Raw genomic sequence first — 27802 nt, forward strand, 5'->3', positions numbered from 1 at the left:
ACAGGACACTGCTAAATACGGCGTCCGGAGACAGGCCGCGCTGCCTGTAAACAAGCTTTGCTCACCCAGCGCAGTGCCTGGAGTGACAAATTTCCTAGCCCAGCGCCAGGAGAGCCCGGGGTGCCGCAGCAGAGGAGCGGGGGGCGGAGACAGGGCGACAGGAGGCCCGGAACCGGCAGGGCTGGCCCGGAGGAGGAGGAGGAGTGCGCTGGGCATGGCGGCGCCCGCAGCGCTGCAGCGGAGCGTGGTGGCTCCCGCGGGCAGGCACACCGCCTCCCTCATCTTCCTGCACGGCTCAGGTGCCTGCTTTCCCTCCCTTCTCTCCCGCTGCCCGTGGGGACGGGGTGCTCCCGGGAGCGGGCGAAGCGGGCAGGGTCGGCCCCTCCGGTGCTGCGGGAGGGGGGCGGCGGGGCGGGGTGGCCGCGGCGGCCGCCAGGACTAGGAAGGGCTTTGAGGTGATTCTGTCTCCGCGGCTCTGCCCTCCGCGGGCCCGCAGGGTGGAGGCGGTGGGCGGCAAAGCCGTGTGCGGTCTCCGGAGTTCCGTGAGAACACACGCGTTCCGGGAGATCACAGAACGTGCTCAGTGGGAAGGGGCGCATCAGGATCATCACAGGCCGACTCCTGGCCCTGCACAGGACACCCCAGGAGTCACACCGTGTGCCTCAGAGCACTGTCCAAAGGCTTCTTGGACTCTGTCGGGCTGCCTGGTGCTGTGACCACTGCCCTGGGGAGCGGGTTCCAGTGTCCAGCCACCCTCTGGGTGAAGAACCTTTTCCTGATACCCGACCTTACACTTCGTGCCGTTTCCTCGAGTCCTGTTACTCCCTAAATTGCCCTTCTCAGAGAGCAGCCACATTTGGAGGATGACTTTCCCAGTTAAAGTGTTTCTTGCTGGTTTAGAATCGGCATGAGGCACCCTTTAAAAGCCAGTGTTCATTTATCAACTTCTGATTGTTCAGAAGGGCCCTGTCCATGTCCAGACGGGCTTCACGGCCATGCTCTGCAGAAGGGAGTTACCTACATCAGCGACTGGTCTGAGAGCAGGAGGGGAACATGTGTTTTGTTGGGTTTAGTTCCTCAAAAGTTGTTTCTAATGAGCTAAATAGCAACAAGATACACATGATGTGGGGAGAAAAAAAAGAAAACAAGAAAACCAGCAATCTTAGGTTTACTAGATCAAGGCCTTGAGAATCGATACTACTGAGCTGGCCATGTGCATATGGTAACATGCTCAACACTTTCCTTGTCCTTTGCTTACTTTTGTTTTTAGCTGGTGCTTCTGTTTAGTTTAACAAAGATGTGTGTCCTTACTAAATTAGGTTTTTTTTATGGTCTAGTTTAATTTTGTTTTTAAAAAATTCTGTGCGTAAAAGAATGAAAGTGAAAGAGTTTATGTGTCCAGCTCTCTTGTTAATGTTAATGCTTTAATGCTTGAGGAAATAATTTTCTGTAATGTTGGAGGAGTAAGGGAAGATTATGGTTAGAGGTTGATTCCACTTGTGGTTAAAGTACTCTACAATTTTCTTTTTTTTAATATATATTATTTTGTTCATAATGTTTGTAATGGGGCGATTTTATTTGGTTTCTAGCAGTTCCAGAATAGAATTTAAAACAGAAGTCGCCACAGTGCTGTTGCTGTGGGCTGGCCTGTAAACCTGAGTTGTAAACCTTTGTACAGCACTTGTGATGGAAAGTGGTGGTCAAATTGCTTGAATCCATTTTGTGCATTATGCTTGCTCCAGACAAACTATAACAAGTGCAGAATGCAAATGCAAAACAGTATAGAAAAGTATGAGAACAACCCTGGTTCTACGCATCAGATTTAGGTAGAGGTTGCATTTATAGCTTGGCAGGGAAGGCAACTGGACATAGCGAGTGTGTGATAGCTTTTTAGGCTGAGGATTACAACTTTGCAAGTTGTAACAAGCACAGAATCGTAGGCTGGAAAAGACCTTTTAGAACATCGAGTCCAACCAAATGCTGCCAAGTCCACCAGTAAACCATGTCCTTAAGTGCCACATCTACACATCTTTTAAATACCTCCGGGGATGGTGACTCAGTGACTTTCCTGGGCAGCCTGTTCCAGTGCTTGAAAGCCCTTTTGGTGAATAAGTTTTTCCTAATGTCCAGTCTACATGTTACACATTAAATTTAAACTTTGCATAGAAAGAAAACTTGGAAATACAGCCAGTATTTGAAAGGAAAGAAAGTAACGTTTTACTTAAGGAGGAAGAAGAAGATAATAGAGCTGCCATCAGTCTTTTTCACTTTGTAAACTGTCTCAAAGCAGAATCACCCATAATTTGCTTTTTTTTTTGTAGTGTTCAAAACATATAATGCTAAAATTTCAAAAGAGCCTGAAAGACTAGCATTTCAGGAGATTTGTTGGCTTTTGTTTGATGTCACAGTCTCCTCCTCCCTCTCCTCCAAGTTCTGTTCCTAAAATCAAAATACATTATCTGAGCATACAAGTGCTCACATTTGAGTAGCATTTGGACCATGACAGTTCTTGATACAGAAGGTCATAGTTAAATTTTCTCTTACTGAGTTTTCTGTGACCTTTTCATGGACAAATTGTATTCAATAACAGTAGAGGTTTTTGAAGATCTTTGTGAAGTTCAAGAGGTGGGAATAAATAATAAAATAATGATTTCTCCAACATCATTAAGGAATTTGTAAAGTTTTAAGTCCCAATTCTGTAATCATTTAGGTAGTTGGTTGAGTTACCTCCGTGTTCATTCTGTGCAAGTATTTGCAAGGCCTAGATCTTGGCTTTCTAACTGAAAAAAAAAAAAAAACCCAAAACAAAAGCAGTGTATAAGGGGAAAAAAAGTGTTAGTTCAAGCCTCCCTAAGATACATTGTTTGTAACTGAGGTGACAAGAGCCTTGAGGAAACCCTTGTGTGTCGGGAGTGTCTCAGAAGAATCAGAGGTGCTTGTGGACTTCAGATCACAACACTCGCATAAGCAAAGTGCTTGTGGGGTGTGTTCGGAAGCATCTAGTTAAGGAAGTAACTTTGATTTTACTGTTTAACTTAGCACAAGGTGAGATCTGTGTCAGTTTTGCAACCCTGTTTTTTGTCACGTGGAGTATTTAGGTCAGAGAACAGTTAGTTCTAGTTATGCTAATTGTGCTTAACAGGAAGAAAATTGCTGGGTTTGAATCCTTCTTGCCTTCTGTTTTAATTTTGAAGATACATTAATTATGTCTGTAAATAAAAACCATCTCAATTTTGTTAGAGTGCTTAAGAGCAGATTTTCTCCATTGGGGAATTATGATAAATTTAACAATGCATTGGTGTATTGATGTGACCTTGTTCAGATGAGCCCATGTAATGTGCCAATAAGCCTGGCTAAGGACAGTGGCATTTTTTTTCTTTTGGTTTGGCCATTTTATTGAAAATAATGGGGCAAGTTCTAAAGTCAAACCAAACAACTTGAACTAAAATAATGGAGAATTTTAGCATTTTGAGTTGATAATATGTGGGAACCTCAACTTCAAGCAAGACTGAAGTCCTGTGGCATGAGTGGCAGTAGTGAAATTCCAGTTTGCTGAGCTGCCACTTGATTTTTTAGGTTGAACATCCTTGCTACTGTAAAATATATTCTTTGATGGATTGATTTGCTTAAGCTTGAAGTATTGTATACACTGAGGACTTACTAGTGCCTGCTCTTGAGAGGGGTGGCAGTGAAATTATGGCTGAATATACACTGCAGTGGTGCAAAGACAAACTGTAGGCACGGTCTGGTGTATATATGTATATTTATTTAAAAGGAGCAAATGCTATCTACAGAAGAATTCATCCTGTTTGTAGTACTTCAGTCTACAGGGGTTTTGGCCATAGGCTGTGTTGGTGAGACTAGGAAAAAACAGATTGGGAGTGGATCTCAACTAGTTTTCAAACAGAACTGTGTGGTTAAAGTTTCTTTAAGAGTCTGCTTCGTATTTTAGCTGAACCTATCTCTTTACAAATTGTCTTTTCCCATAAAGCCTATGTGCAATGTTAGCATAATTAAATGTGAAGATCTTTTTCACTGGGTTCTGAAGTGGGTTACATAAAATTCTCTAGTAAAAGTAATTAACTTTTCTAAGGGGAGCAACAATTATTTTACCTCACTTTTTAAGATGTTCATCAAGATTTTTGTTTATCACTTAAGAGCAAATATGGTCAACTGTAAGTAAGAGAGTAAGACACAAGTTACCTTGTATCTGCTTGGGAGATGCTTAAGTCATTAAATGTAGTAAAGTATTGATTAAACTTACGTTGTATCATCTCTTATAGTCTTTTTCTAGGAAGTTTTGAATCCATTGGAAAGGGAACGGAAGTTGTTCTAGAAAGTCCTGTTTTAGCATTTTAGTGTATTAACTTATTTGAAATTAAGTCAATCTGAAGTATATTTGATATTGTATCATTTTCTTGCTAAATGCACTGCATAATTCTTGTACTCTTCTGTGTGATACAGGTGATACTGGCCAAGGAGCAAGAGCATGGATAAAACAGATTTTGAATCAAGACATGGCATTCCAACATATAAAAGTAATTTACCCAACAGCTCCTGCCAGGTACCATTTAATATATTGTAACTGTAGGATTAAGTTCCTCTGTTCCAGTGCTATGAAGTACAGTTCTGGATATTAGTACAAATTGTCCTAACAATTCTTTCTTCTTTCTCATGTATATGCTTTCTGACAAAACTGAAACTCAACCATGCATTGTTGTCCAGGAACTGTGATTTTAAGTGGTTAAGACTCTAAAGGATTCCCAGAAGTCACAGCCTCTATTTGAAATTTGGGTATTGTCCTCATAGTAGCTTTCCATTTCCTTCATATAAGTGCAAGATGATCCTGCAATGTGTGTTGTAGTGGCATTAGAGAGTCATGATCCAGATCACAATTCTACCCATAATAACTCCCACATACTAACTATGAAAATATTGTTTTGTATTTAATGCCAGGTTTCTGTACTGAAGGTGGTCAGTCTTTTTGGCAAGTAGGATGTCAAAGATCCTCACCTCCTGGAGAAAGGACTGGGAATTCGAAAATGCACATTACTTCTTCTTTGAATCCTGGCCCAACTATTTCAAAGAGAATTGAGTTCAACATTTGCTGTGAGCTCAAGTCTTGTTTTTAAATGACGCTGTGTATTCAGTGGTAGATGGATATATAGATAAAAATTTTTTCCTGCAGGAATTTGAAAGTTTATGTGGTCAAACCTAGAGGGTAAAAGTTGGACACCTACCCCCATAGCTATCCAAAGGTAATATTAAATATGGAATATATAATTAATTACATATATTATGTATGTAACATATATTAAATATATAATACTAAATTTTAAAAGTGTTTAATTTTTCTTAATACAATTTTTTTAAGGTGTCTGTGGCTCTAAATTAGGAAAATGTTTCCTTGAAAGGTAATGGGGTTGAGTTTCTTTCTGAATTTGTGTATAAGTGTGGATGAATGCTGAACGGAAAAGGAAATTGTTACATAGACTTTTGAGGTACAGAGGTTTCAAAGTCAGGAAAAATTCTTGGAGGGTTTAAACAAGTATAATAGCAGATTTTGTCTGTCACTCACTATTACATGAAAAAAAACCATTTTCCTTGACCATGTATTTTTTATGGTCTACTTGGGCAGGAAAAGCAACTGAGAGATTGCAGTGAATGTACTTGCTGTTTTACAGAAAAATCAAGCCCATGAGTGGAAGCTTTTGAAGCACTGTGTTCTGGGTTAGCAGGGAGTGAATCCCATTTTCTGTAAATAATTTCAGCCTGATGACAGGCTGAAGTGGTGCTAGAGTTATCAGTGGCACATCACACACACTGAGTGGGTCCACTGCTTCCCTCCCAGCACAGCAGGTACTGGGGAAATGCAGGAGGAGCTGCCTCCCTGGAAAATTATTTTTTTTCCCTTCTGCTATATGCAGCCAGAGCACCTCAGACCACATCTGGTGGGCCAGTGCTTGACTTTTCCATCCCACTGCACTTCTGAGGTCCAGTCCTTTTCTTATTTATTCTGGTTTCTTTGGGTAACTACAGATGTAAGTGATGTATGACTGATTAACCAGCATCTCCTGATAACATCTCCTGACTCAAATGAAGGAATTTGTTTTTATCTTATGACTTTGAATTTCAGTACTTTGCTAAACAGATGGGAAGATTCTGTTGTTATTAAAACATGTGAATAAACAGTTTATTTCACTCTCTTCTTTTCTTTTTTAAGTTGAGGTTATTCTTGTTCTTTTCTAGAGCAGGTAGAGTCATGCATGAGCTGATTAAGTGGCTTTTAGCAAAACAGAAAAGTTGTACATTCAAAGAATATAAAATACCCACACCGTTTGTCTTTAACTGGCAAAGCACTCTTGTGTATAGCTCTTTGTTGCTGATGAGCAGCCCTAGCTGACACAGTAAAATGAAACAGATGCTCCTAAGCAGCTTGCCACTGTTTGCAGCAGTGCTGAAGTTTGTGATGATACATGTCATTGGTGGAAACCAAAATAACGAAGCATTTACAGACCTATTTCATATTGTTTTGGTGTTCAAGAACAAACCACATTATGCTTTTTTGAAATGGTTTTGTAACAGTTGTCTTCCTTTCTTTCACAAAAAATAAAAGCAAGGCCTAGACCTTCCAAACTTGAATGGCTGACATTAAAGTAATTCGACTTGAGTACATATGTTGGTTTTATTTATGTGTATATTTATATGCATATATATTTTGATAAGAACTCAAAATGTTTCTGGCAGCAGGGGAGGAATTCAGCATTCTTGTTAATGATACCTATAGCTGGGTGGTTATGGACATAGAGATCTGCTGAGAAGATTCTGACACCAGGTTCTTTGCCCACCCAGCGGCTGAGGAATGTGCTGGCTGGAGGTCAGGCTGCTGAGAGAGAGCCTCCGTGGGTCTCTAACCTGCCACTGCACCGTCAGTGCAAAGCCTGCCTGCAGGTTCTTGTGCTGATGATGAAATCAAAGGAAAGCTTGAAGCTTGGCAGCGCCCTCCTAGGGTTGGCTGATGTGCTCTTCTGGCAAAATGCTGTTAATGTGGATGTGCTTCATGCTCTGAGCTCCTGTCTTTTCTTTGCACATGCACAGTGAATGTGCTCTGTCAAAGTAGCTATGCCAGTACAAGCACGATGATATAACTGCAAAGCTAGGGGCTTTGGCAGGATAAACTGCAGGTCGGGAATACCTTTTCATATTTTTGATGGAAATTAATAGATCCATAGATATCCATAGATATACATTCTTCATGTCTGTTCAATGGAGTTTTGAAAAGCAGTGGAATTCACATTTTTCAACACAACTTTTTTTTTTTTTTTTTTTTGTGGAGGATGGATTTGGGTTGTACTTATGTTTTGTTTAGATTTTGTCCCAGGTGCTGAAACATGCATATTTTTCATTTGTACAGCATCAGAGGTTTAGACATGTTTTGATTCAAGAGTCAATGTATTTGAAAATTATTTTGGAAAACCAGTCCAGCATATAATCTGGAAGAATTCTGAAATATGTTCTTAGGCTTCACTAGCATTGATTTCGGCAAACACAGAAGAAGATTATGGGTAAAAGCAATGGAATTTAACTGAACTACATTTTATAAAACTGTTTTTTACTCTTCTCTTTAGGTATCTGTAAAAAGTCACACTTCTTTTTTTAAAAGATATTTACTTTAATAATTTTTGTGATGTTCAGGGTTTGTGCAGAGAGCAATCACCTGATGCCCCCTGGACAGGAAGTGTTAACAGCATTTTGTTTCACTTATTCCCCATCACATTGGAAAGTGCATTCAGTGTCATATTTGGTTGTTTCTTGAGCAAAAATAACAGAATGTGGATAGTAAAATTTACAGTTAAAAAAGAAAAACTTCCAAAAATACTAAATAAATCACATATGGTAAAAAGCATGCTTAGATAAAAATGGAAAAAATATGTGCATTCCAAGACTTGGTGTGATGTAGTGAGAGTACTGACACCTGAGTTTGGAATATTGTTGGAAATTAGGTGCATTTGCCTGGGGTTTACAAATTTTGCTTTACAAATTAAAAGTTTTACACATTGCTAGGAGGTTTGGGGTTTTTTTTCCAAGTATCTCAGCAATATACTGAGATACTTAAAAATTAGCAGAGAACTTGTTTTAGCTGTGTCTAGCTTTCTGTCAAGATTAGCGCTTCTGCACATAGATTAAACTTGTTAAACATAACAGAATTCTATTTTCTCTCCATTGTAATGCTAATATAAATTTTTAAAAAAAACTCCAAGCTCAAATTGGAGCCCAAGTAGCTGATGCAATCTCTAAAGCCACGTCTACATTAATAGTTTTAAAGGAAAGGGTTTCCTTTTTCCCTTTTTATTTGGGTCAGGATGCCTACAACTTTAAATACTGTTTCAGCTGCTACAATTGTGACTTAAACATTAGGTTTCTATTGAGTTTCTAAATCAGAACTGAATACCACCCAATTTAAACTTCTTTTTTTTAATAGAAAGTGATAGTTTAAATTGGCATTGCAGTAGCTAACGTGGTAAATCTAAAACCATTTAGGCTCTGCTTGTTTTAATACATATACCTTGCCTTCTATAATTCCCTGAAAAAATCTAGGCCAAAGATTCTTTGCATTGTCTTGCATTCCATTCTGGCAGTCCTTCTCTTTTGCAAGTCAGAAAATCAACTATAAGCTATAATAACTACTTTGGCGATTTTATGGATCTTTTTGACATTCACTCAACAAACCTTTCTGTGGGATGTAAGTCTCTGTGCAGAACTTGTTGTCTGGGGTGCAGGAGCCCCAATGTGTTCTAATTTTCCTTATCATTATGTGGCTGGTAAGGACTAAAAGGCCCACTGCTCCATCTCTTCTCCTCATTTCACATCTTTGCTCAGCTCATGGGTGGAAATGAGCTTCATCTCACCATAGTCCCCATCTGGCTCTATCACAAAACCACCAGACAGTTTGGCACCACTTAGCTCCTCTGGCAGCCTCTGCCTGTGAGAGGCCTCGGATTGGAAAAGCAGCAGGGGTACTGCAGCTCGGACTTGAGATGGATTGGAGGGGAGCGTGCACAGTGCCTATCATACTGTTTTTGGCTCAAGCAAATGTTATTAATCCTTGACTTTTGTAAGCCCTAACCTCATTCATAAATTTAACACAAAGGAGCCTTTTTTAAAGGTGGGAGCTTGAGGGAGAAATGGGAAGGTTTTGGGTTGGTATCGTGGGGTGGTTCTTTCATCTCCTTTAAGTAGAAATTCAATGTGTTCTGCATAATAATGCTTAAAGTATACTTGGATAAACTTTGTATTTCCCTTTTATTTCTGGTCTGGAATTAGGTGAGGAAAACTGCATATATCTAATGCTCACATCAGATGCTAAATAGCACATGCGATGCACTAAACACTTGTCAGAGATAACTGAAGTCATGCTTGGGGAAAACAAATTAGAACACGATAGAAATAATCTTGGATTTGTAATCCCTTTTACTGCATTGTAAATCCCTTGTACTGCATTGATGCTCTTAGGCATTCTTCATCTGATTTTTCTTCTCTCAACCCTTTTCTGGTACAGAAGAATTGGAGACAGTTGTTTTTGTATCACCCTTCCTGCAAGCAGTTGTGGATTTCTAAGTTATGTGCCGTTCTGTGCTCTTGCTTTACAGTCTTTTCAAAGGTTTCTGTGCTTAACTAGTATCATTCATCCATCCTCAGTTTTGTTTGGCACCAGCTTGTGAAAGATGCCACTTGAATCCCAGATCACCTTTCAGACCCCTAATGGAGAACTGATGCAGATTGGACCCTGGTTAGCCTCTTGCCACTTTGTTTCAGTGAATTTGTAAGGCAGCCACTATTGGTTGCTGAGGAACTGGCAATGTGTATTAAAGGTCTTTTATGATCTTTTCAACCATAAAATTATTGGTGTTCTCTGATTAGTACCATTCCCCAGAATTTACACCACTCTCTCCAAAAAGAAAAATCTTCCAAACAACAAAACCAACCCAGCAAACCCACAAGAACAAAGAAACAGAAACAAACTTAATTTCTCCCACTGAGTTTTATGCCAGACTCTCTCGCAGCTCCCTTTGTCTTGAATGAATAAGATTTGTCTCAAGTAACAAAAGCTGTCAGCATAGTATTTCTTCAGGTAACCGTTCTGTACTGGCTCAGTCAGCTCTCATTTCAGACAATGTGCATCCAGAACAACTCTATCAAAAGCATTTGCATGTGGTTGAGTGAACAGGCACAGCCTTTCCTGGAGAACAGCCAAAATTGCTCCTCATGGAGATGACTCTTGCCTTCCTTTTGGTAATTTTTTTTTAAAGTATAGTTCTAAGTTAAAGCTGCTTGAATTTTGGACACATCATATGCTCTGTTACCATACCACAAAGCTTCATTTTTAAGATATGCTGACCCTCAGTTTTAACAGAAGATGTACCTTGGACTAGAGTTTCTGATTTATACTTCTTATTGGACTAGCTGAATTCTCTCTTTTCCTCCCCATTTCTTTTAAAATTTGCTTTCTGCTTCAAGCAGACAGTGGGAATTAGAAATCATATTTGGGAACCTAAATTTTCTGTTGAAATGTAATACTGAAATTCATCAGTGACATTATGCTATGAGAGAATTTGGGATTAGGGAGTAATATGCTTTCATTCAAAAAACCTGCCGTCAGCTTTGAGAGAGTCAAGACTTGCTTCTAGAACTACTCCATATTTTGGATTGGAAGGGACTTTCAAAGTCATCTAGTTCAATCCCCGCCAACAATGAGCAGGGACATCTTCAACTACATCATGTGGCTTGAAATCCCATCCAGCCCTTCCTGAAATGTTTCCAGGGTGAGACATCTGCCACCTCTGTTCAACCTGTGTTGGTGTTTCAGCATCCTTGTTTTAAAAACCAGTCTTCCTTATATCTTGTCTAAATCCAACCAATTTAAATTGAAAGTCATTCCCCCTTTGCCTGTTGCAGCAGGTCCCACTAAAAGGTATGTTCCCATCTTCCTATAGGCCCCTTTAAGTACTGGAAGGCTTCAGTAAAGTCTCCCTGGACCTTTATCTCCTTCAGGCTGAACAAACCCAACTCTCTCAGCCTTTCTTTGTGAGAAAAGGTGATTTGATAATTTCTGTGGCCCTCCTCTGGACCTGCTCCAACAGGTCTGTGGCTTTCCTGTTCTGAGGATTCCAGGACTGGATGTAGTTCTCCAGCTGGAGTCTGAGCAGAACAATGTGGAACTGCTGAGGTAGCGTGCCCTGTAGATTTTTCAGAGGGCTGCACAGTCTTCTAAAAGACAACATTGCAATTTGAGAGGCCCTACCTCCTAACTGAGGGGAGGTGGGTTTGGGAAGCAGGAAAAATGAAGAATTTCAGTAATTTTTTATCTTTCTTAGTCTTTATTTCAATATTGAAGCCCAACTTCACTATAAATTTCCAGTTCTGTCTGGCATTTCGGGAAATTCTGTCTGGAAGCCTGTAAGCCAGCATCAGAGGTCTGGGTTTATGTGTCTGCTAATGCAGAATGATCATAGTGCTGAGCATGAAGGCAGTGATACAATCATGCATCAGGAGAAAGAGTTGGGGGAAGAATACTTGCCATTTATCAATGTGCTGTCTCATTTAAAGCAGCTAGAACTTCTGGCTTGTCTTCTAACTTAAAATGTTGGATAGGGACAGTGATTTATTGGGTAATGAGCAAAACCACCTGTAGTTTTATGTGAATCACCATGCTAATAGCATCATTTTGGAGATGGAATTTGCCGTGGTTTGAGATCTGAATCTGAGCCTTGTGTAGCATCATTGGGTTGCTCTCCACTTCTGTTAAGATAATTTCAGACTAGCTGGCACAATTCTAAACATGAATAAGAAGGTCTAGAGGATATATTTGTGCTTCAGAAAAGTGGAGATAGATGGTATTGCTGCTACCTACTTTTCATCATGTTTTTTTTTATTACTTCTCAGAACTCAGCTTAGCAGCAGCTAATCTATCTTGAGTTCGTAAAATCTGTAATGATATGTACTGCTTTGAAACTTTGCAGTGAGGTCAACAGTGAAAATTACTTCTGTCTGAGATGGAAAGGATGATAAGTACTTACAAAGATATTACAGGATATATTTTCCTTTTAAGACATTGATGTGTTGTGAAGGATCTTCTTGAGACTGCACTCTCATGCAAGAGGTGTAGTAATCTACAAATAGGAGCTATAAAGTAATCAGAAAACATGATTTAGAGTGATTGGGGGTATTGGGAAGCATTTAAAAGATTCTAATCCTCGTAATACTCTAATCCTTCTAATCCTGCAGTTTCTTAAACAGTGTTTGATACTAGTCATGTCTCCTTTGCTGTCCGTGCTCCTTACATTTAAATGTTAAGAAAGAAATTCATACAAACTGAACTTTCTTTCAAGTGTCTCTTAAAAATGGATACAAGTTTGGAAGCTTGATCTTCACAGAGAGAGGATTCTTGATTCGTATTTTCTTATACGAATTTGAATCTTGTATGTGCTCCAGAACAAGCAAAACATACACACACCCCTTAAAACCAAATACGAAAAAATATCCATGCAGCTTGGGGGACTCTATATTTTCATTTCCACTTTCAACAGTCCACAGTTTTAGGGACAGAGCTTTATTTCTAGTATCATTTTTAAAAGAGAATAAAGAAAGTGAGGCACAGATGGACTGATGGTATGAGTTTTAATTAAACTTAAGAGAGTAAAAACAATTCCAAACTTAAAGCTGATTATTTGTTCTGACATTGTCCTTAACTGACCATGTTGATCTTGATGGATGGAGTTTCCACTGCACTCTGTATTTTTTTTGGTTTTGTATATTTCAGTACAGCTTCTCATGTCACTGTAACATAGGGAATTTTATTTTTTTTGTGGTTTGATTGTATGAAAAAATTTGGTGCTGTATTCTTGGAGCTGTACAGATGGTTCCATGCCAAACATATTTGTTTACCGTGGTAATGTCTGAGTTGTAGTGTGCCAGCTAATAAAGGGATTATTTAAAGAAAAAGGTGAATGACTAAAACAGATGTGCCAGTTGGGTGAACCAATAAAAGAATCTTACTTCTCAGCTTTATGTAAAGGTTATTTTTAATGCATTTCTGAGAAATCAAGAGTGCTTGCAAGGATGTTTTTGGGGCAGCTGAAAGCCACTTGTCTGTTTTCTTGGGGGTCTTTTCCTGTGGGCTTGAAAGATGTTGGTCTTTCATCTGTCTTATGAAAAATTAGCAAAAACAGCAGGTAGAAGTCCTCAGTTTCAACATCTGATCCAGTATTACAATCTCATGATGAATTTTGATCTATTTTAAATGTCATGAGCTTGTCATTTAGTTGTGGGGAAACATGTTTTAATATTTATAGAATGTAAAAGTAAATTGCTGTAATGCAGTATATGTATGTATCTATGTTCCATATACATCCTGGAGGTTAACCTGCTGTAATAATAAATCCAGGTCAACATGCTGTAGTAAAATTAAAACCTTTCACATCTTTTCTTACACAGATATTAGGTACCCTGATTTTACTAGAAAATGAAGCACTCTGCTATGAAACATCTTAACCAGGATTGATGTAAAAGTGTTTGAGAGAAGCTAAAATAATGGATTAAATGCTGTTTACCCAGGCATTTCGTCTGTTGTATGTCACATTGTCCAGGTGACTTCCAGAAACTCCATTGATTCTGCTCTTGATAGATTTGACTGGAATGTCTGCTCTTAGAAACTGACTTTTGTGAATTAGATATTTGTAATCTTATTTCTTAGGTGTTGATCAATTCATTTCTGGAGACATGATTCTGAAGAAAAGACAATCAAGAAAGCAAATAATTTTAATACCATTTTTTAAACACAGCTTTAAATTGCTGGGTATACAAGATTTTTCCACTGAATTTCCTTTAATTTTGGAGTTAGCTTTTTAATAGACAGGTAAGGGCTACCTTGAAAATGAATAGCTCAATTTTTAAAATTCTGGTGCTTGAGTATACAGTTTGTTTTGAATTAAAGAAATGAGGGATTACTTACAAGGCACTTGACCACATACTGTATGGTACTTTCAATAACAGTACATTTTAGGTACCTTGAAGCTCTGCTGAAAAAGATGAATCACAGAATCACAGAAATTCTAGGCTGGAAGAGACCTGTAAGATCATCGAGTCCAACCCATGTTCTAACACCTCAACTAGATCATGGCACCAAGTGCCACATCCAGTCTTTTTTTAAACTCTTCGAGGGATGGTGACTCCACCACCTCCCTGGGTAGATGATTCCAGTATTTGACCACTCTTTCTGTAAAATACTTCCTCCTTAATTCTAGCTTGCATCTCCCTTGGCGCAGCTTGAGACTGTGTCCTCTTGTTCTGTCTGTTGTTGCCTGGAGAAAAAGACAGACCCCCAGCTCACCACAGCCACCCTTCAGGAAGTTGAAGAGAGTGATAAGGTCACCCTTGAGTCTCCTTTTCTCCAGGCTGAGCAACCCCAGCTCCCTCAGTCGTTCTTCATATGGCTTGTGTTCCAAGCCCCTCACCAGCCTCGTTGCTCTCCTTTGGACACGCTCAAGCATCTCAACGTCCCTCCTAAAGTGAGGGGCCCAGAACTGGACGCAATACTCCAGGTGAGGCCTCACCAGTGCTGAGTACAGGGGAAGAATGACCTCCCTGCTCCTGCTGGCCACACCATTCCTGATACTGGCCAGGATGCCATTGGCCTTCTTGTCCACCTGGGCACACTGCTGGCTCACGTTCAGCCGACTGTCAACCAGCACCCCTAGGTCCCTTTCCAGCTGAGCACTGTCCAGCCACACCGCCCCTAGCTTATATCGTTGCAGGGGGTTATTGTGGCCAAAGTGCAGGACTCGGCTCTTGGACTTATTGAAATTCATCCCATTAGATTCTGCCCATGCATCCAACCGTTCCAAGTCCCTCTGCAAAGCCCTCTGTCCCTCTAACAGATCAACACACGTTCCCAGCTTAGTGTCGTCTGCAAATTTGCTGATAAAAGACTCTAAACCCTCATCCATGTCATCAATAAAAATATTAAACAGAACTGGCCCCTGTATGAACCTGTAGTGTTTCTGTTTGTACCTATCTGTTGCTGTTTGTTGCCTCTTTCAGTATATTTTTCTTACCAATTTTTAAGTCATGGTTTTTTTTTTTTTTTTTTGTGCTCATGACAACAGGCAGAAAAAAACCTATGCGCTCTCATTTTTACTATTATGGCTGAATAGTCCAAATAGTCAAATATCTTGAACACTCATCCTAGTGGCAGCACTGGTTTAGAAATAGCTGTTTGCATATGTGAGGCCTCCCTGGTGTTAATAAAGGCAGAATTTGTTCCTTCATTAAGAATAACTGAATTTGTGACTTTCTCATTTTGGGTTAGTTGTAGCTTTGTTTAATCCTAGCATTGAAAAAATTCCAGACAGCACAGAAGTCAACTTTAGCATTTTCAGTGTGTTCCTATCCAGAAATGTATCAAAAACTGTCTGTTTTGTGGATAGTGATTGTAATCTGATCCAAGCTTAAGTAAAAGTGAAGAATTTGCCCTGGTTGAACATAGCAAATAAGGGTTTCAAGGGGCTTTGTTTGAGATGATTGATCTCATTGCAGTATGTTTTGTAATATATTGTAGAGCCATTGCAAGGCAATTAGATCACCTTTCTTGGGATTTCAGGGCTCTATTAATCATCTTTATTTAAAACCAAAGAAAAGGCTTCTTTGAATTGAAGGTTTCTTGATTATCTAGGATTTGAGCAGCCTGTTGAAGCACTTAAAATAACATTCTGACTACAAAGTATTATGGTGAGGAGTACCATAACTCTTGCTTGTGCATCAGTCCAGTAAGCACATGGCATTTCTTTCAGTTATGTTTGTGAGATACCTGCCCCATTACGATGAGGATGGCTGTATTTATTTGACAGAAAGAAAAATTGGCAGGTTTTTTTTTGACACCTAGAGGTTTATAATACCCATCCCCTGTCAGTTTTGTCAAGAATTAGGCAATTGAATTACATAAAGTTAGCTCTTGCAAAGCTGTCTTGTTTAGAAGTTACTTCAGTTTATCATATTCCGGCATGGATTTCAACCCTGACTTTGTTTAGGATTAAGAACTTCTTGACAGGTTTAAGATTTAAAATGTTTAGCTGACCTAACCAACCTTAATATTGAACTGGCTGAAAATTGCATTTTGCATAGCTTCCAAATGTTGGCTTCATTCTTGAAGGACCATGAATTCAATGCAAGGAAATGCAGTGTGGCTGGATGTAAATGGAGTTACACCTCAAAAGGGTTTATTCTCTCCTTTGCTGGAGATACACTGAATTTTTTTTTGTTTAATACATATGATCAAGGCATTTGATCCTGTGCTTGGTTAATCTTTGTTTTCTTTTTTTCCACCACTCTAGGCCATATACACCCATGAAAGGAGCCTTTTCCAATGTGTGGTTTGACAGGTATAAGATCTGTAATGACTGTCCTGAACACATTGAAAGCATCGATTCCATGTGCCGGGGCCTTACAGACCTGATCAATGATGAGGTTAACAATGGCATTGCCAAGAGCAGGATACTCATAGGTAAGAGATATATTTATAATGTGTTTATCCTAATAGTTTTTTAATGGTTAAGAGGTTAACTTCTTTGAATTTGCTCTCTCCTGAAGGGTCATGATCATGGCTTGAAACTGCTGAACAGCCTTTTCAGTAGCCTATCCTCAGCAATATTGAATCCTTATTTAAACCCATATCAGGTGGAGAGTGGGGCTAACTGTAAGCAGTATCCTCAAAATGTAAAACTGTTTTTATTTTCAACAGTCATTTGTAATCATTATTTAAAATAGAGTGGGCAGTGATTTACTTTGAGAACTACATAGTTTGACTATTTCCTTTAAGCCCTTTTCAAGGATGTAAAGTACACTTTCCAAAAATGACGTGCATTTTGGAGAATGGAGATGTAGCATATAAATAATCATGAACTTTTCCTTACTGCTCTAATAATTTTGGGTTAAATTAATTCATGCAGGAAAAATGTGTATGTTACATAGCACTAAAGGCTGACACTTGATAACAAATGAAGTATTAGCTGTGATAGTTCATATGTGTCTTTCTTTATTTCTCTTTCCACAAATTTCCAGTAACTTTCACAGTACTTCAGTGAAATAGATGATGAGATATTGAGGCACAGGAGTTGAGGGTGATGAAATAGCCTATGGCAGAGAGGGAATGAGAATTCACAAGTCCGTGGATCCTTGTCCCATCTCTAGACCACAAACTGTTTTGGGTCGGGGAAAAAACTCTTAAAGTGATGTCTTATAAATGTATGTCCAGCTAAGTCATGCCGTCAAAATCTTGTGTGGCCAAGCCACTACCATTCAGCCTGGTGTGTTTTCCTGGTCTAGCCCCATGTTGCTCTGTGAAGGCCTGTGCTTCCTTTCCCTTGCTGGCTCATTGTGCTGGCTGCATTGTTTTGGATGGCTGTCAGCAGAGTCCCTTTGATCTGTCTTTCCTATGTTGTTATACCTTCTGGCTTGGAAGCAGCTGGAGAAGTGCAGGTGCTTTGCTGTTGAGTGAGCTGAGAGATGCTCTGTGTACAGATCCAGTGTGCTACTAGGCTGTTTTCCTTTCCTCTGTAGCCTTCAAAATTAGAAATAGCCAGACTGCAAAGTATGAAGGTTGTTTTCCAAGTCATAAGCAGAGTAAGGAAGTTGGCATGCACTGAGTGTTTCATCCCGTAGATTCTTTGGAAGTCCCCGTCTCTGTGTGTTTGCATTCCTCACATATAAATCAGAAATAACTGTACTTGTTTTGTCACTCTGGAGAGCTCTGCTTCCCCACCTGACAGAGACTACAAGCCTACATTCTCGTGGTGCAGTCCAATATTTATGCAAGAAGCAAAATAAGGAAGCCCTGAGTTACTTCGTCCAAAGTACAGAAGGGGACTCATGCAGATGCATAAGGAACTTGGTAGTGGAAAGTTATATCACTTGTGGCTGTACAAGATTAAGTGTTCTTCCACAAGAACTTTGTGCCTTTTCTGTGCTATTTTTGATGATTAACCAGTGTGTGATGCAGTGAAGAGTGAAACTTAAGAGATCCTCTAAGGTCTCTATGCATAAAGGTGACATTAAATGTCCTGGGACTTTGTGCAAATAATTTCCCATCTTCTGGCATTCTTTCTTACAGGAAACTAGTACTTTTGTAAAGGTACTCAGCAGATTTATAGTATTCAGCCTGAAGAACAGAAGGCTCTGGGGAGATTTTGCAGCACTTGCCAATATCTAAAGGGTCCCACATAAAAGCTGAGGAGGGACTTTTTACATGGCCATGTAATGATAGGACAGAGTGAAATGGCTTTAGACTGAAAGAGAGTAGGTTTAGATTAGATATTAAAAAGAAATTTGTTACTTTGATGGTGGTAACACACTGGAATATATTGCCCAGACAAGCTGGGGGTGTCCATCCCTGGAAGTGTTGAAGGCCAGGTTGGATGGGGCCCTGAGGAACCTGGTCTAATTGAAGGACTTCCTGCCCGTGGCAGGGGGTTTGAACCAAATGATCTTTAGAATTTCTTCCAACCCAAACCATTCTGTGATTTTTTTTATCAAAAGAAAATATGAGGCCAAGTCAGTATGTCTGCACCATAATGTAATGTCCACTCAAAAAGGAGAAATGTGCAGCCTGAAATTTTTCTGAGTTTAGAAGATGGGTGTACAGGAGATAAGGGAAGGTTTGGTTACTTGCTTAGAATGTCAGATAACTAAATTCTCTCAGATCTTTTTCCATTTCTCTTGGAAAATGTCAGGAATATCCATCTAGTACAATAAGATGAGGCCTAAGGTAACAGATAGATTTGTCACTGCTGGTACCATGGAGTTGGAGGAGGCAGCCTTTGTGAGGTAAAGGGAAAAAATAAGGCATTTATAGCAGGGGAAGCCGGGTGAAATTTTGCTATGAATTCATAGTGCAGTGTTGTTGAGTCATATTGGAGATCCATAATGGTACATATCTTTTTATGGAAAACAGAGACAAAATAGTTGAGAGAAGCAACTGGAGAACTTGAGAGTCTGTGAAGAACAGTGGGGGCCTTTTTGGGTAGAGTCACAGAAGCCAAAGAGCAGAACAGTCATGTGAGGGTATTTACAGGGAATTAAATGCTCCTTAAAGGGTTAAGGAGAATTGGGTTGAGTGACCATTTTGCAGTAAGTGGGAGTTTTAATGACTGGAAAGAAAACAAAATGAGTATGAGGAGCATAACAAGATTGAAGGTTATGGTTTTATATGGAATAGAGGACTAGAAATTACAGGCTGAGGGTGAGTGTCAGATATTGTTGGATGAGGGTGAGCGAGGTGTTGGGCAAGCAGGAAGGTGGGCAGTGGCTGACAGCTCAGAGGTGTGGGATAAGAAGGCAAGATCTGAGAGAGCACTGTGCAGAGGTGAGTGAGTGGGAAGAGACGGGGAGCAGCAGTGGGCTCTCAAACATGGACAGTGAGAAGCCCAGCTCCTGGTGTTCTGAGGGATGATTCCCCTTCTTGAGCCATTCAGACTTTCCACAGAGCTAAGATAGTGGGACAGTAAGAGCATTTTCTCTGAAAGAAATTGTACCCTGCATTGTTTGCTTTGATACCTCTGAAATTCACACGTGACTGCTTGCAGATCAGAACTCTAAAGCTGAGGATGGAGTCCAGGTTGTACAGTGCCACTCCTCTCTTCCTAATCAAGGAAAATGCTGGTGCAGCCTTGCTTTTAACAACTGCTCTATGAATCTACTTCTAAAGAAATAAATTACTTAGTTTGCTGGATGTAAAGGAAGTCTTATTTTTAAAACATCCGTATTAATTTTGTGACATGGCTTATCTACCCATTCTTATCTCATAACAGTTTCATTAGTTGCTTTCCTTTTAACACAAGTCTTTTGAAGAAAGTAGACTTCTGATTAAGTTTTATTTCCTCTGACCTTGGAGGAGGAAGGAAGTGAGACTAGCAGCAATACATAATTATTCAAAAAAATAATTATATCATCCCCAGAATTTGATAATGGCACTTAGTTTTTAGCCAGACATTCTTATTGAGTTACTCTTACTGGTCTTCCTGGCTAAAGGACTTTTTGTAAATAGTCCTGTAAGTAGGTTTTTATTGACTTTGGAGATAAAAGAGTGTTATAAATTTAGTCAAATTTTGACACTTGGAGCTTTGATAATATCCTTTCTTTAAAAACAGGATGTATTTCTTCTTTATAAATGCCTGAATTAATTCCTAAATTGGTCAAGCAAGCCACAGTTTAAAATGTGGGACAGTAATTTCTTTTTCTATCTAAAACTAAGTTGGTTTTTCAGGTGGTGGTGCTTTTGTTTTTTGTTTTCTTCTGGTTGTTCCTTTGTTTTGGGTTTTTTTAACTGCTTCCTTAGTGACAGTGCCCTGTAAAATAAGTCCACTTCAGTGAAAACTGTTTAAGATTTCAACAATATTATTCAAGAATATGTTACAAGCTCTTGAAAGAAACGGCTCTCTCGTTTTTTGAGCATTTTGATAGGGCTTACTGTAGTCAACTACACTTTGGTGAAAGGCAGTCTTTTTGTTCTTTTTTTGTTCTTAATTTAGCACTGCTTTCCTGCTTTCACAGGTCACTTTTTGTGTAGTGCAGAAGTGCTGATCCAAGCATGTTGGTCTCTGCCACCTGTAGTCACTCGTGTAAGCAGCCAGTGAAAATAAACTTTCCATAACAGTCCTGTAGATTTGACTAAATGCCAAAAAACACATGCATGATTCCTGACCCCTTGTGCTGTAACAATAACACAAGACACACAACCACTTTTTGTTTATTGCTAGACTTCTTACATAGCTACTGAACCACGGTGGAAGTAACATGAAAGCTCTGTGCTTCTTGTAAATATTAGCATTTCCTTCTCTCTCAGTGTGTGTGAAAATGGGATGGGGGGGAAATATCTTGGCTTTGAAGCCCCAGAGAACAGATTCTATAAATACGTGGAGATAAAAACTTGCAACAATAAATTGTTGAAGTGTTGAGCCATCTAGTTCATCCACAGTCTTGGCACTTAATGCTTTTGGCTTCTGAGCCTTTTGCTGTCACTCATCCTATCGTGTATCTTCTGTCTTTATTAGGAGGACATTGTCTTCCATTCAGAGGTACTTACTGCCTTGTTCTTACAGAGGAAATTTATGGGTTTATTTTGCTGTTTCTCTCTGCAGTTCAAATGAGATTTCTCTTTCTCTACCTCCCATTACATGGCTTTGTGGTTTCTCTCTGGGCTGAAAGAAGTACTGTTAGTTCATCTGCCCCATAATACCTGCAACATTTTATTAATTTTCAGTGCATCAGTGTAAATTTGCCTTGCATTTATACTTTGGGGTAAATGTTTGGTCCTCTTGGTTTTGGGGTTTTTTTTTGTGTCTGAACTGACCATGTGTCTCTTTTGGATCTCTGCTAGTCTAGCTCACACATCAGGAAGCAAAAAGAGACTTTAACAAATTAATCTTTGTTTCCTTTGTAAGTCTTTTGCTAGGAGGTACAATGCTAATTTTAACCAAGACTAGACCATTACTTGTTACTTTGTTTCCCAACATGTGATGGTGTCAGTATTAATGTGTCTAAAGACTCTGAAAGATAACACAGTCCCAGTATGGTGAAATACAGGTTTAGCAAATGATAGTGAAGATTAGGAGTAAACAAGACTCACAGAAGCAAATGAATAAAATCATTCAAAAATAATTCAATCATGATATTGTCGTTGCCTATAAGATAATGGCTTTGGTAAGAAAATAATTATATATAATCAAGTTCTGAGCTTTTCAGCCTTACTAAGAACTCTGTTGAAGACATGTCCTTACTCATCTTTAATAAATACCTGAATTCAGTGCAAAATTAAATGGATGGATGGATGGATGGGCTTTTAGAATGCTTGGGAGTTGTGCAGACATGCCACAGGGTACAAATTAACCTGTACTTTCTTCACAGTTATGCCAACAGAGTCACAGAAAAGTGAGACTTCACAGCATTTGCTATTCCATTGTCATGTGCCAGTGCAGGCTCAGTTCTATTTAGGCAAATCCTTATCATTGCTTTTCTGAATTCTAAAAGACCTCTGCTAACAGAAGGTTCACAGCTCTGCAGAACAGCAGCTTGTTTCTGTGCATTGCTACTCTTTGCTTTAGAGAGCAATTTTCCACTTTCCTACCTGTGATTCAGTTTAGAGTCACAAATACTGTGAGCATAAAGGATAGGTTTTTCTCTTCCTTTTACCCATGTCGTGCAGTTATGCTGACTGTAAAAATGACAGGTTAGTGTTGCAGCAAGACACTGCTGTCCTCTGTAGAAACAACCAAGACAACACACACTGGGTAAATGAAGCAAGCCATAGATTGGCAGAGTAACATCTAAATAAAAAATGATTCGAGACTTTTAATGGATTTTATTTTCCTTCCAGTGCTAAAAATTACAGCCCCTTAGGTACACATGTTGGGTTCCCCTCTATTACCTGTAATAGTTGAAAATAAAATGTAACTGGTTAGAAACAATAGTACACTTGTTTTTACAAGAAAGTGGTAAAAGTCATACCACTTAAATATGCATTTCAAAATGTGTTTTGACTGGTGAGGAAGTTGGGGAGCAAGTTAATTCACGTTCCTAACAAGAGCAAGTGGCTGAACCACTCAAGGGAAGTTGCCTTTGTTCTTATAACGACTCTCAAGTTTGTTGCTCTTGTAAAGACTAAGTAACAACCAGAATAACAAGGCTATCAAAGGTGGAAATCGTTCATTGCAGTTCTGCTGCTGTGCAAAGTTTGGGTTTGGTGAAGTTTCATGAAGAGATTAAAAGGAGAAAATCACTGCTGTGAGGAAATTCACTTGAGACAAAGCAAGTGTTTGAATACTTAACACAGGAGCAGTGTTCAGGGAGTTCTGTGGAGAAGGGAGTTTGCTGTTCCACTGGCATTTGTACTCTTTGCTGATATTCATTTGTGTACACTGTTAAATGTATATAATACTTCCATTCATTGATGAAAATGGAAGGCCGAAACAGAAAGTCAGCTTCTTTGCAGATGCTGTGTAGAACAAGGTTGTGCTGTTGCCGTTAATATAAGGTAAACCACCTAGTCCCTAGGGAGAGGGAAAGTAAACTGGAATGTAACTTAAGGGAGAAATTCTTGATAACACACTGATTAGAGCAACTTTAAGTTGAAATACTAAAAAAGGAAAAATTGAGAATGAAAAATGCTGTGAGAATGGAATGAAAAGTAGGCAAGAGTATGTAATGTATTGTAATAATATCAGAACAGGCCAAGACAATTTCTGACTGTGCTGGTGTAGCCTTATACAACAGAAGAGTGTTTGTCTTGTGCTGGGCTGGCACAGGCTCTGTGTGCTGGAGGATTCATTTCTTGCCACTTCGTTACTAAAGCTGTACTGACAAATGGGAAAAAATACAGGAAAGATGAAGAACAACTAATACAGAGAAACTAGTGAAGAAATATTGCTTAAAACAAACACCCCAAACTGCATCCCTGCACCCAAGTCCAAATCCTAATCTCATCAAAATCTGGGGTTTAGCTTCTCCTGTTCTTTTTTCTCTTCAAAATTTGTGCACTAGATATAATTCATAATTGTTTTTTTCCCCCATGGCTGTGATTTCTAGTATGGCAAGCAGCTTTGGGCACATGTTAAAGTTTTACTGAAAAGCATGAAAAAGTGATGTTTCCATGATCATTATAACAAATGGACTAAGGTGATTTACAGTCAGGTTTGTATGATTCAGGATGCACTTGGCAATGTCAAACCTGTGTGTGCTAGAGAGCTGTTTTTTCTGTGAAGAAGACTGAACACCTAAAGAACTTTGTGAATTCATTGCAGCCACTAAAGTGATGCATAGGGGAGAAGGCAGTTTTTAGCATTCTCTTATGTATACAGGACAGGAGATACAAAATAAATCTTTGTGCTGGATAATAAAGTTTGTCTTTTCTGAGATGCAAACACAGACATTGTTAGACAAAGTATAAAGAAACAAATAAAGCTAAAGTTTGACAGTAGGTAAATACTTGGTTTCCTGAACCCTGTGTAACGTTCAAATGTCATCATGGACCAGATTATCATTTCAGGCAAATACAAATGGGAAGCAAATTAATACAAATCAAGATCTTTTACAAAAATGAACTGGAGTTTTGTTTAAAAGGCTCCTAAGGCCATTTACAAGGAATGTTTTATCACTGAAAAATGGCAACTGTGGTGAGGATTTCTGTCTCATTCAATCAGGAATAAATTGCATTTGAGAAATTCTGTTTCTGTTCACATTGTGTTACATCATCCTGTGCCTGATATCACCCGAATTTAGTTACAGATTATATTCCAGAAAAGAATGTTTTAGTTTTAGTAAAGTATTGCATGGGAGTTTCCTTCTGATTCAAATTTTTTAATTTGGAAGTGTGATGATTGTCTGATTTCAGCAGATCTTTCTCAGCTGTCAAGGTGAGTCACAAGCAGCTTTCTTCTTATTGCAGAGGGGTGCTACCTAATAATCAGCACTACACTGAAGCAGATTCAAGGTCATAAATGCATCCTTGAGTGAACTTTCTCTGCAACTGGAAGTGTTTTACCTAATTGAGTCTTTTGTGTGTGCTCCCCTGTTAGTCTACACATAAACCTCCTTTGTGAGTCAGGGAAGTTAACACAAAGAGTTAGGTGCTTTCCTGAACTGGCATCCTGAGCATTGTTGAGCTAACCCTGTTTAACTGTTGTGAAGCATTAATCACAGTTCTCATAAAATAGGCATGAGGGGAAAACTGAAAGTGAATGTACTTCTGAATTTAAGACCTTCTGGCAAATTCTGAACTTCTGTGCACAGTCTTTGTCTTTCTTGAAGGTAGATTGGTCTGAAGTAGAGAAGTAGATTGGTGAAGACCTTGCAGTGTTCTGCCCATCTAAGGATGAAATGTTGCTGTGTCATTTTGATTTTATCTAACACTCCTGACACGATCTGCTTAACAATGCTGTACAGTTTATGTATTCTTCATGGCGAGATCATCTGTATACATGTACTTTTATGTTTTGTTTACACTCTTGTCATTTTATACATTGGCTTTGTGTAATATCTATACCTTCCTTTTATTTTTCCTTCATCCAAAATTTGAATTATTTTAGATGTTCTTGACTAAGAGTGTCTTTTATGTGTTATGTCAAACATGCACATATACTGAAATGGTTCTTTTAATTGAAAAAATAGTCTGCATCTATAAATGCTTATTCGAATTGTTGTTTTTGAAGCATTTAGCATATGGCATTTACTCAGAGATTGTTGTGGTATTGTGTGATAAACTTCAGGTATTCCCATGCAAATCAAATTCAAAGAGCTAGTCCTTTGTATTGCATTTTCTTGTAGTAGTATGAGCCACATAAAAGAACCATTACCTAATATTCTTCTAAACAGAAGGTGACTGCATTGTCAAAGACTGCTGGTGAGTAATTGCAGACAGTGTGCCAGATTGTGACTAACTGGGTACAAAATTTTAAGATTAAATCATTTACAAACTAGTAATGACTTTTCAATGCAGCTTTTCTTCCTGTAATCTGAAATACTTAAAATGGACTTCATTTTATTTTGTTGATAAAGCATTGTCTGTATTTATTTCTAAGCAAAAGCAAAATGGTCTCTTAGAGTACAGCTGCTTCTTTTGGGGTTTGGAAATGACAGCATTCTTCAGAATGATCAAAAGGAAATGAAATAAGTGACCATATTGTGCATAAGAAAATAAAGGAAGCTTCACTCTATTCATTATCTGGATACAGTCAATATAATGGCCTGTGTACTGTGTCCTTGTGAAGTAATGTAGTTGTCTGGATTTCTTTCCTACTGAATAAGCATTTGTCATATAAAAACCATCCCTGAGGAATTACCTTTGGTAAGGAATTAGTGTAGTTGAAGAGACATATGGACGACAGAGGGCCGTTAGTTCAGAGATCCTGGTAGAGCTCAGGGATATACATTGCATTTGTTCCCTATTTATGATATATCCCAAGGTATAACAGCAAAAATATCCTCATTACTACTTGAATGTGAGTGCTCATTGATTATGCAAAATAGAGATCTTTCATGTGTGAATGCTGCTAGCCTAGGGGAGAAATAACTTGAATACAAAAAGCAGTGAAAATTACCTGTTCAGAGAGTTTTACTTCATTTATGTCAGAGTATGCATGTCCACAGTATTCAGCTACCTGAATACCTTCTGAAGTATTACTTGATGGCATTTTTTGTCCTCTCTCAGTAATGAATATTCAGCACTGCTTTAGCTATCCATTGTCTTAATTGCATCATGCTTTGATTTAAACCTCAAGCTATGCCACATCAGGTTCAGGTTGGATGTCAGAAAGAATTGCTTCACAAAAAGGTTGTTAAACTTTTGGGATGGGCTGCCCAGGGAGGTGCTGGAGGCACTGTCTCTGGAGGTGCTCAAGAAATGAATGAATGTGGAACTTGGTGCAATGGTCTACTTGACAAGGTGGTGTTGAGTCATAGGCTGGGCTTTATGATCTTAGAGATTTTATCCAACCTAAGTGACTCTGTAATTCTAAAATCTTTGTAAACTTTATGATACTCAAGATGGGTTTGTTTTTTTTTTTTATATTATATATTAAAGAAACAAGTCTGAAGATAATAAATTGTACATTGGGTTACAAAGACTTATAGAAAAATATTTTTTTCTTTTGGTGCATCCTAGGAGGCTTTTCAATGGGAGGTGGAATGGCAATGCATTTGGCCTTTAGGTTTCATCAGGATCTGGCAGGAGTCTTTGCCTTGTCCAGTTTTCTGAATAAAGACTCTGCTGTTTACCAGGTGAGTGTGTAGTAGATATTATAGAAAACATGTTTAGCTATAAGAAAACATGGTGATTAAAATTCAGTATACATGTTTATACGTCTGAGGCAGTTGATTCACATTCTAAACTTATGTCATTTCCGGGAAATAGATAAGCAGAATATTAGGAAAGTGAGGCTTTAAAGCTGTCTTTAAATAATGTTTTATTGCACTTTTTTGCACAGACAGTACAATATTAAAGTGTTGAAAGAGATTAACAAATGAAATGCTTTACTAGTTGTCCTTAATTGTTAAAAAGACTGTGTAAGCATAAGTATTCTTTTAAAATGTGTGATGCATTATAATACGAGCTCCATTTGCTGTCATGAGTTTTTTCTCTTTCTCTTATTTGGAGAGGGATATAGACCTTAAAGTAAACACTACCATTTGTCAAGAGTTCTTGTATTAAAACTTGAAGGGCAGTTTTTTCCAGTATTTCCTTATTTACTTCTATAGAGATAGTACAGTATAACCCCTAAAATGTAGATCAGTAAGTGCAATAATTGTCACCATGTAATTGTAAATATTCCTTTTAAATTTTTGGCAGTATGTCTGACAGTGTTTCCTTTCCATCTAGGCTTTGAAAAGAAATGAAAGAGCTCTTCCAGAATTATTTCAGTGCCATGGAACTGCTGATAATCTAGTTCTCTACTCATGGGGTGAAGAGACCAACAAGATGTTAAAGTCTCTGGGAGTATCAACGTCACTTCATACTTTTCCAAACCTCAATCATGAGCTGAACAGAACTGAAATAGAAAAATTAAAATCCTGGATTATAAAGAAATTGCCTGTTGAAGCACCAAAGGCTAATGAATAAATGAAGATCCAGCCTCATACTTTCTGATTTTTCATAGTTTTAAAATCATGTGTGACATATATGTGGGTGTCCCATATCCTTATATAAGCATAGCTTCAGGCAAACACTTTTATATTCCATAAAGTTCACCTAAGAGGTGAAAAA

The 27802-nt window shown here is 38.7% G+C and overlaps 1 protein-coding gene across 1 annotated transcript; it reads left to right on the forward strand.

Moving 5' to 3' along the window:
• LYPLAL1 (lysophospholipase like 1) lies at nt 1-27675 on the forward strand. The gene is made up of 5 exons (XM_064709143.1): nt 1-299; nt 4465-4564; nt 16389-16558; nt 26705-26820; nt 27419-27675. Exons 1-5 carry the CDS (start codon nt 215-217, stop codon nt 27656-27658), a joined length of 711 nt encoding a protein of 236 aa, XP_064565213.1. The 5' UTR covers nt 1-214; the 3' UTR covers nt 27659-27675.
• Nucleotides 27676-27802: the final 127 nt, after the last annotated feature.

Source organism: Zonotrichia leucophrys, chromosome 3 (assembly GCF_028769735.1).
Source record: "Zonotrichia leucophrys gambelii isolate GWCS_2022_RI chromosome 3, RI_Zleu_2.0, whole genome shotgun sequence".
Lineage (NCBI taxonomy): Eukaryota > Metazoa > Chordata > Aves > Passeriformes > Passerellidae > Zonotrichia > Zonotrichia leucophrys.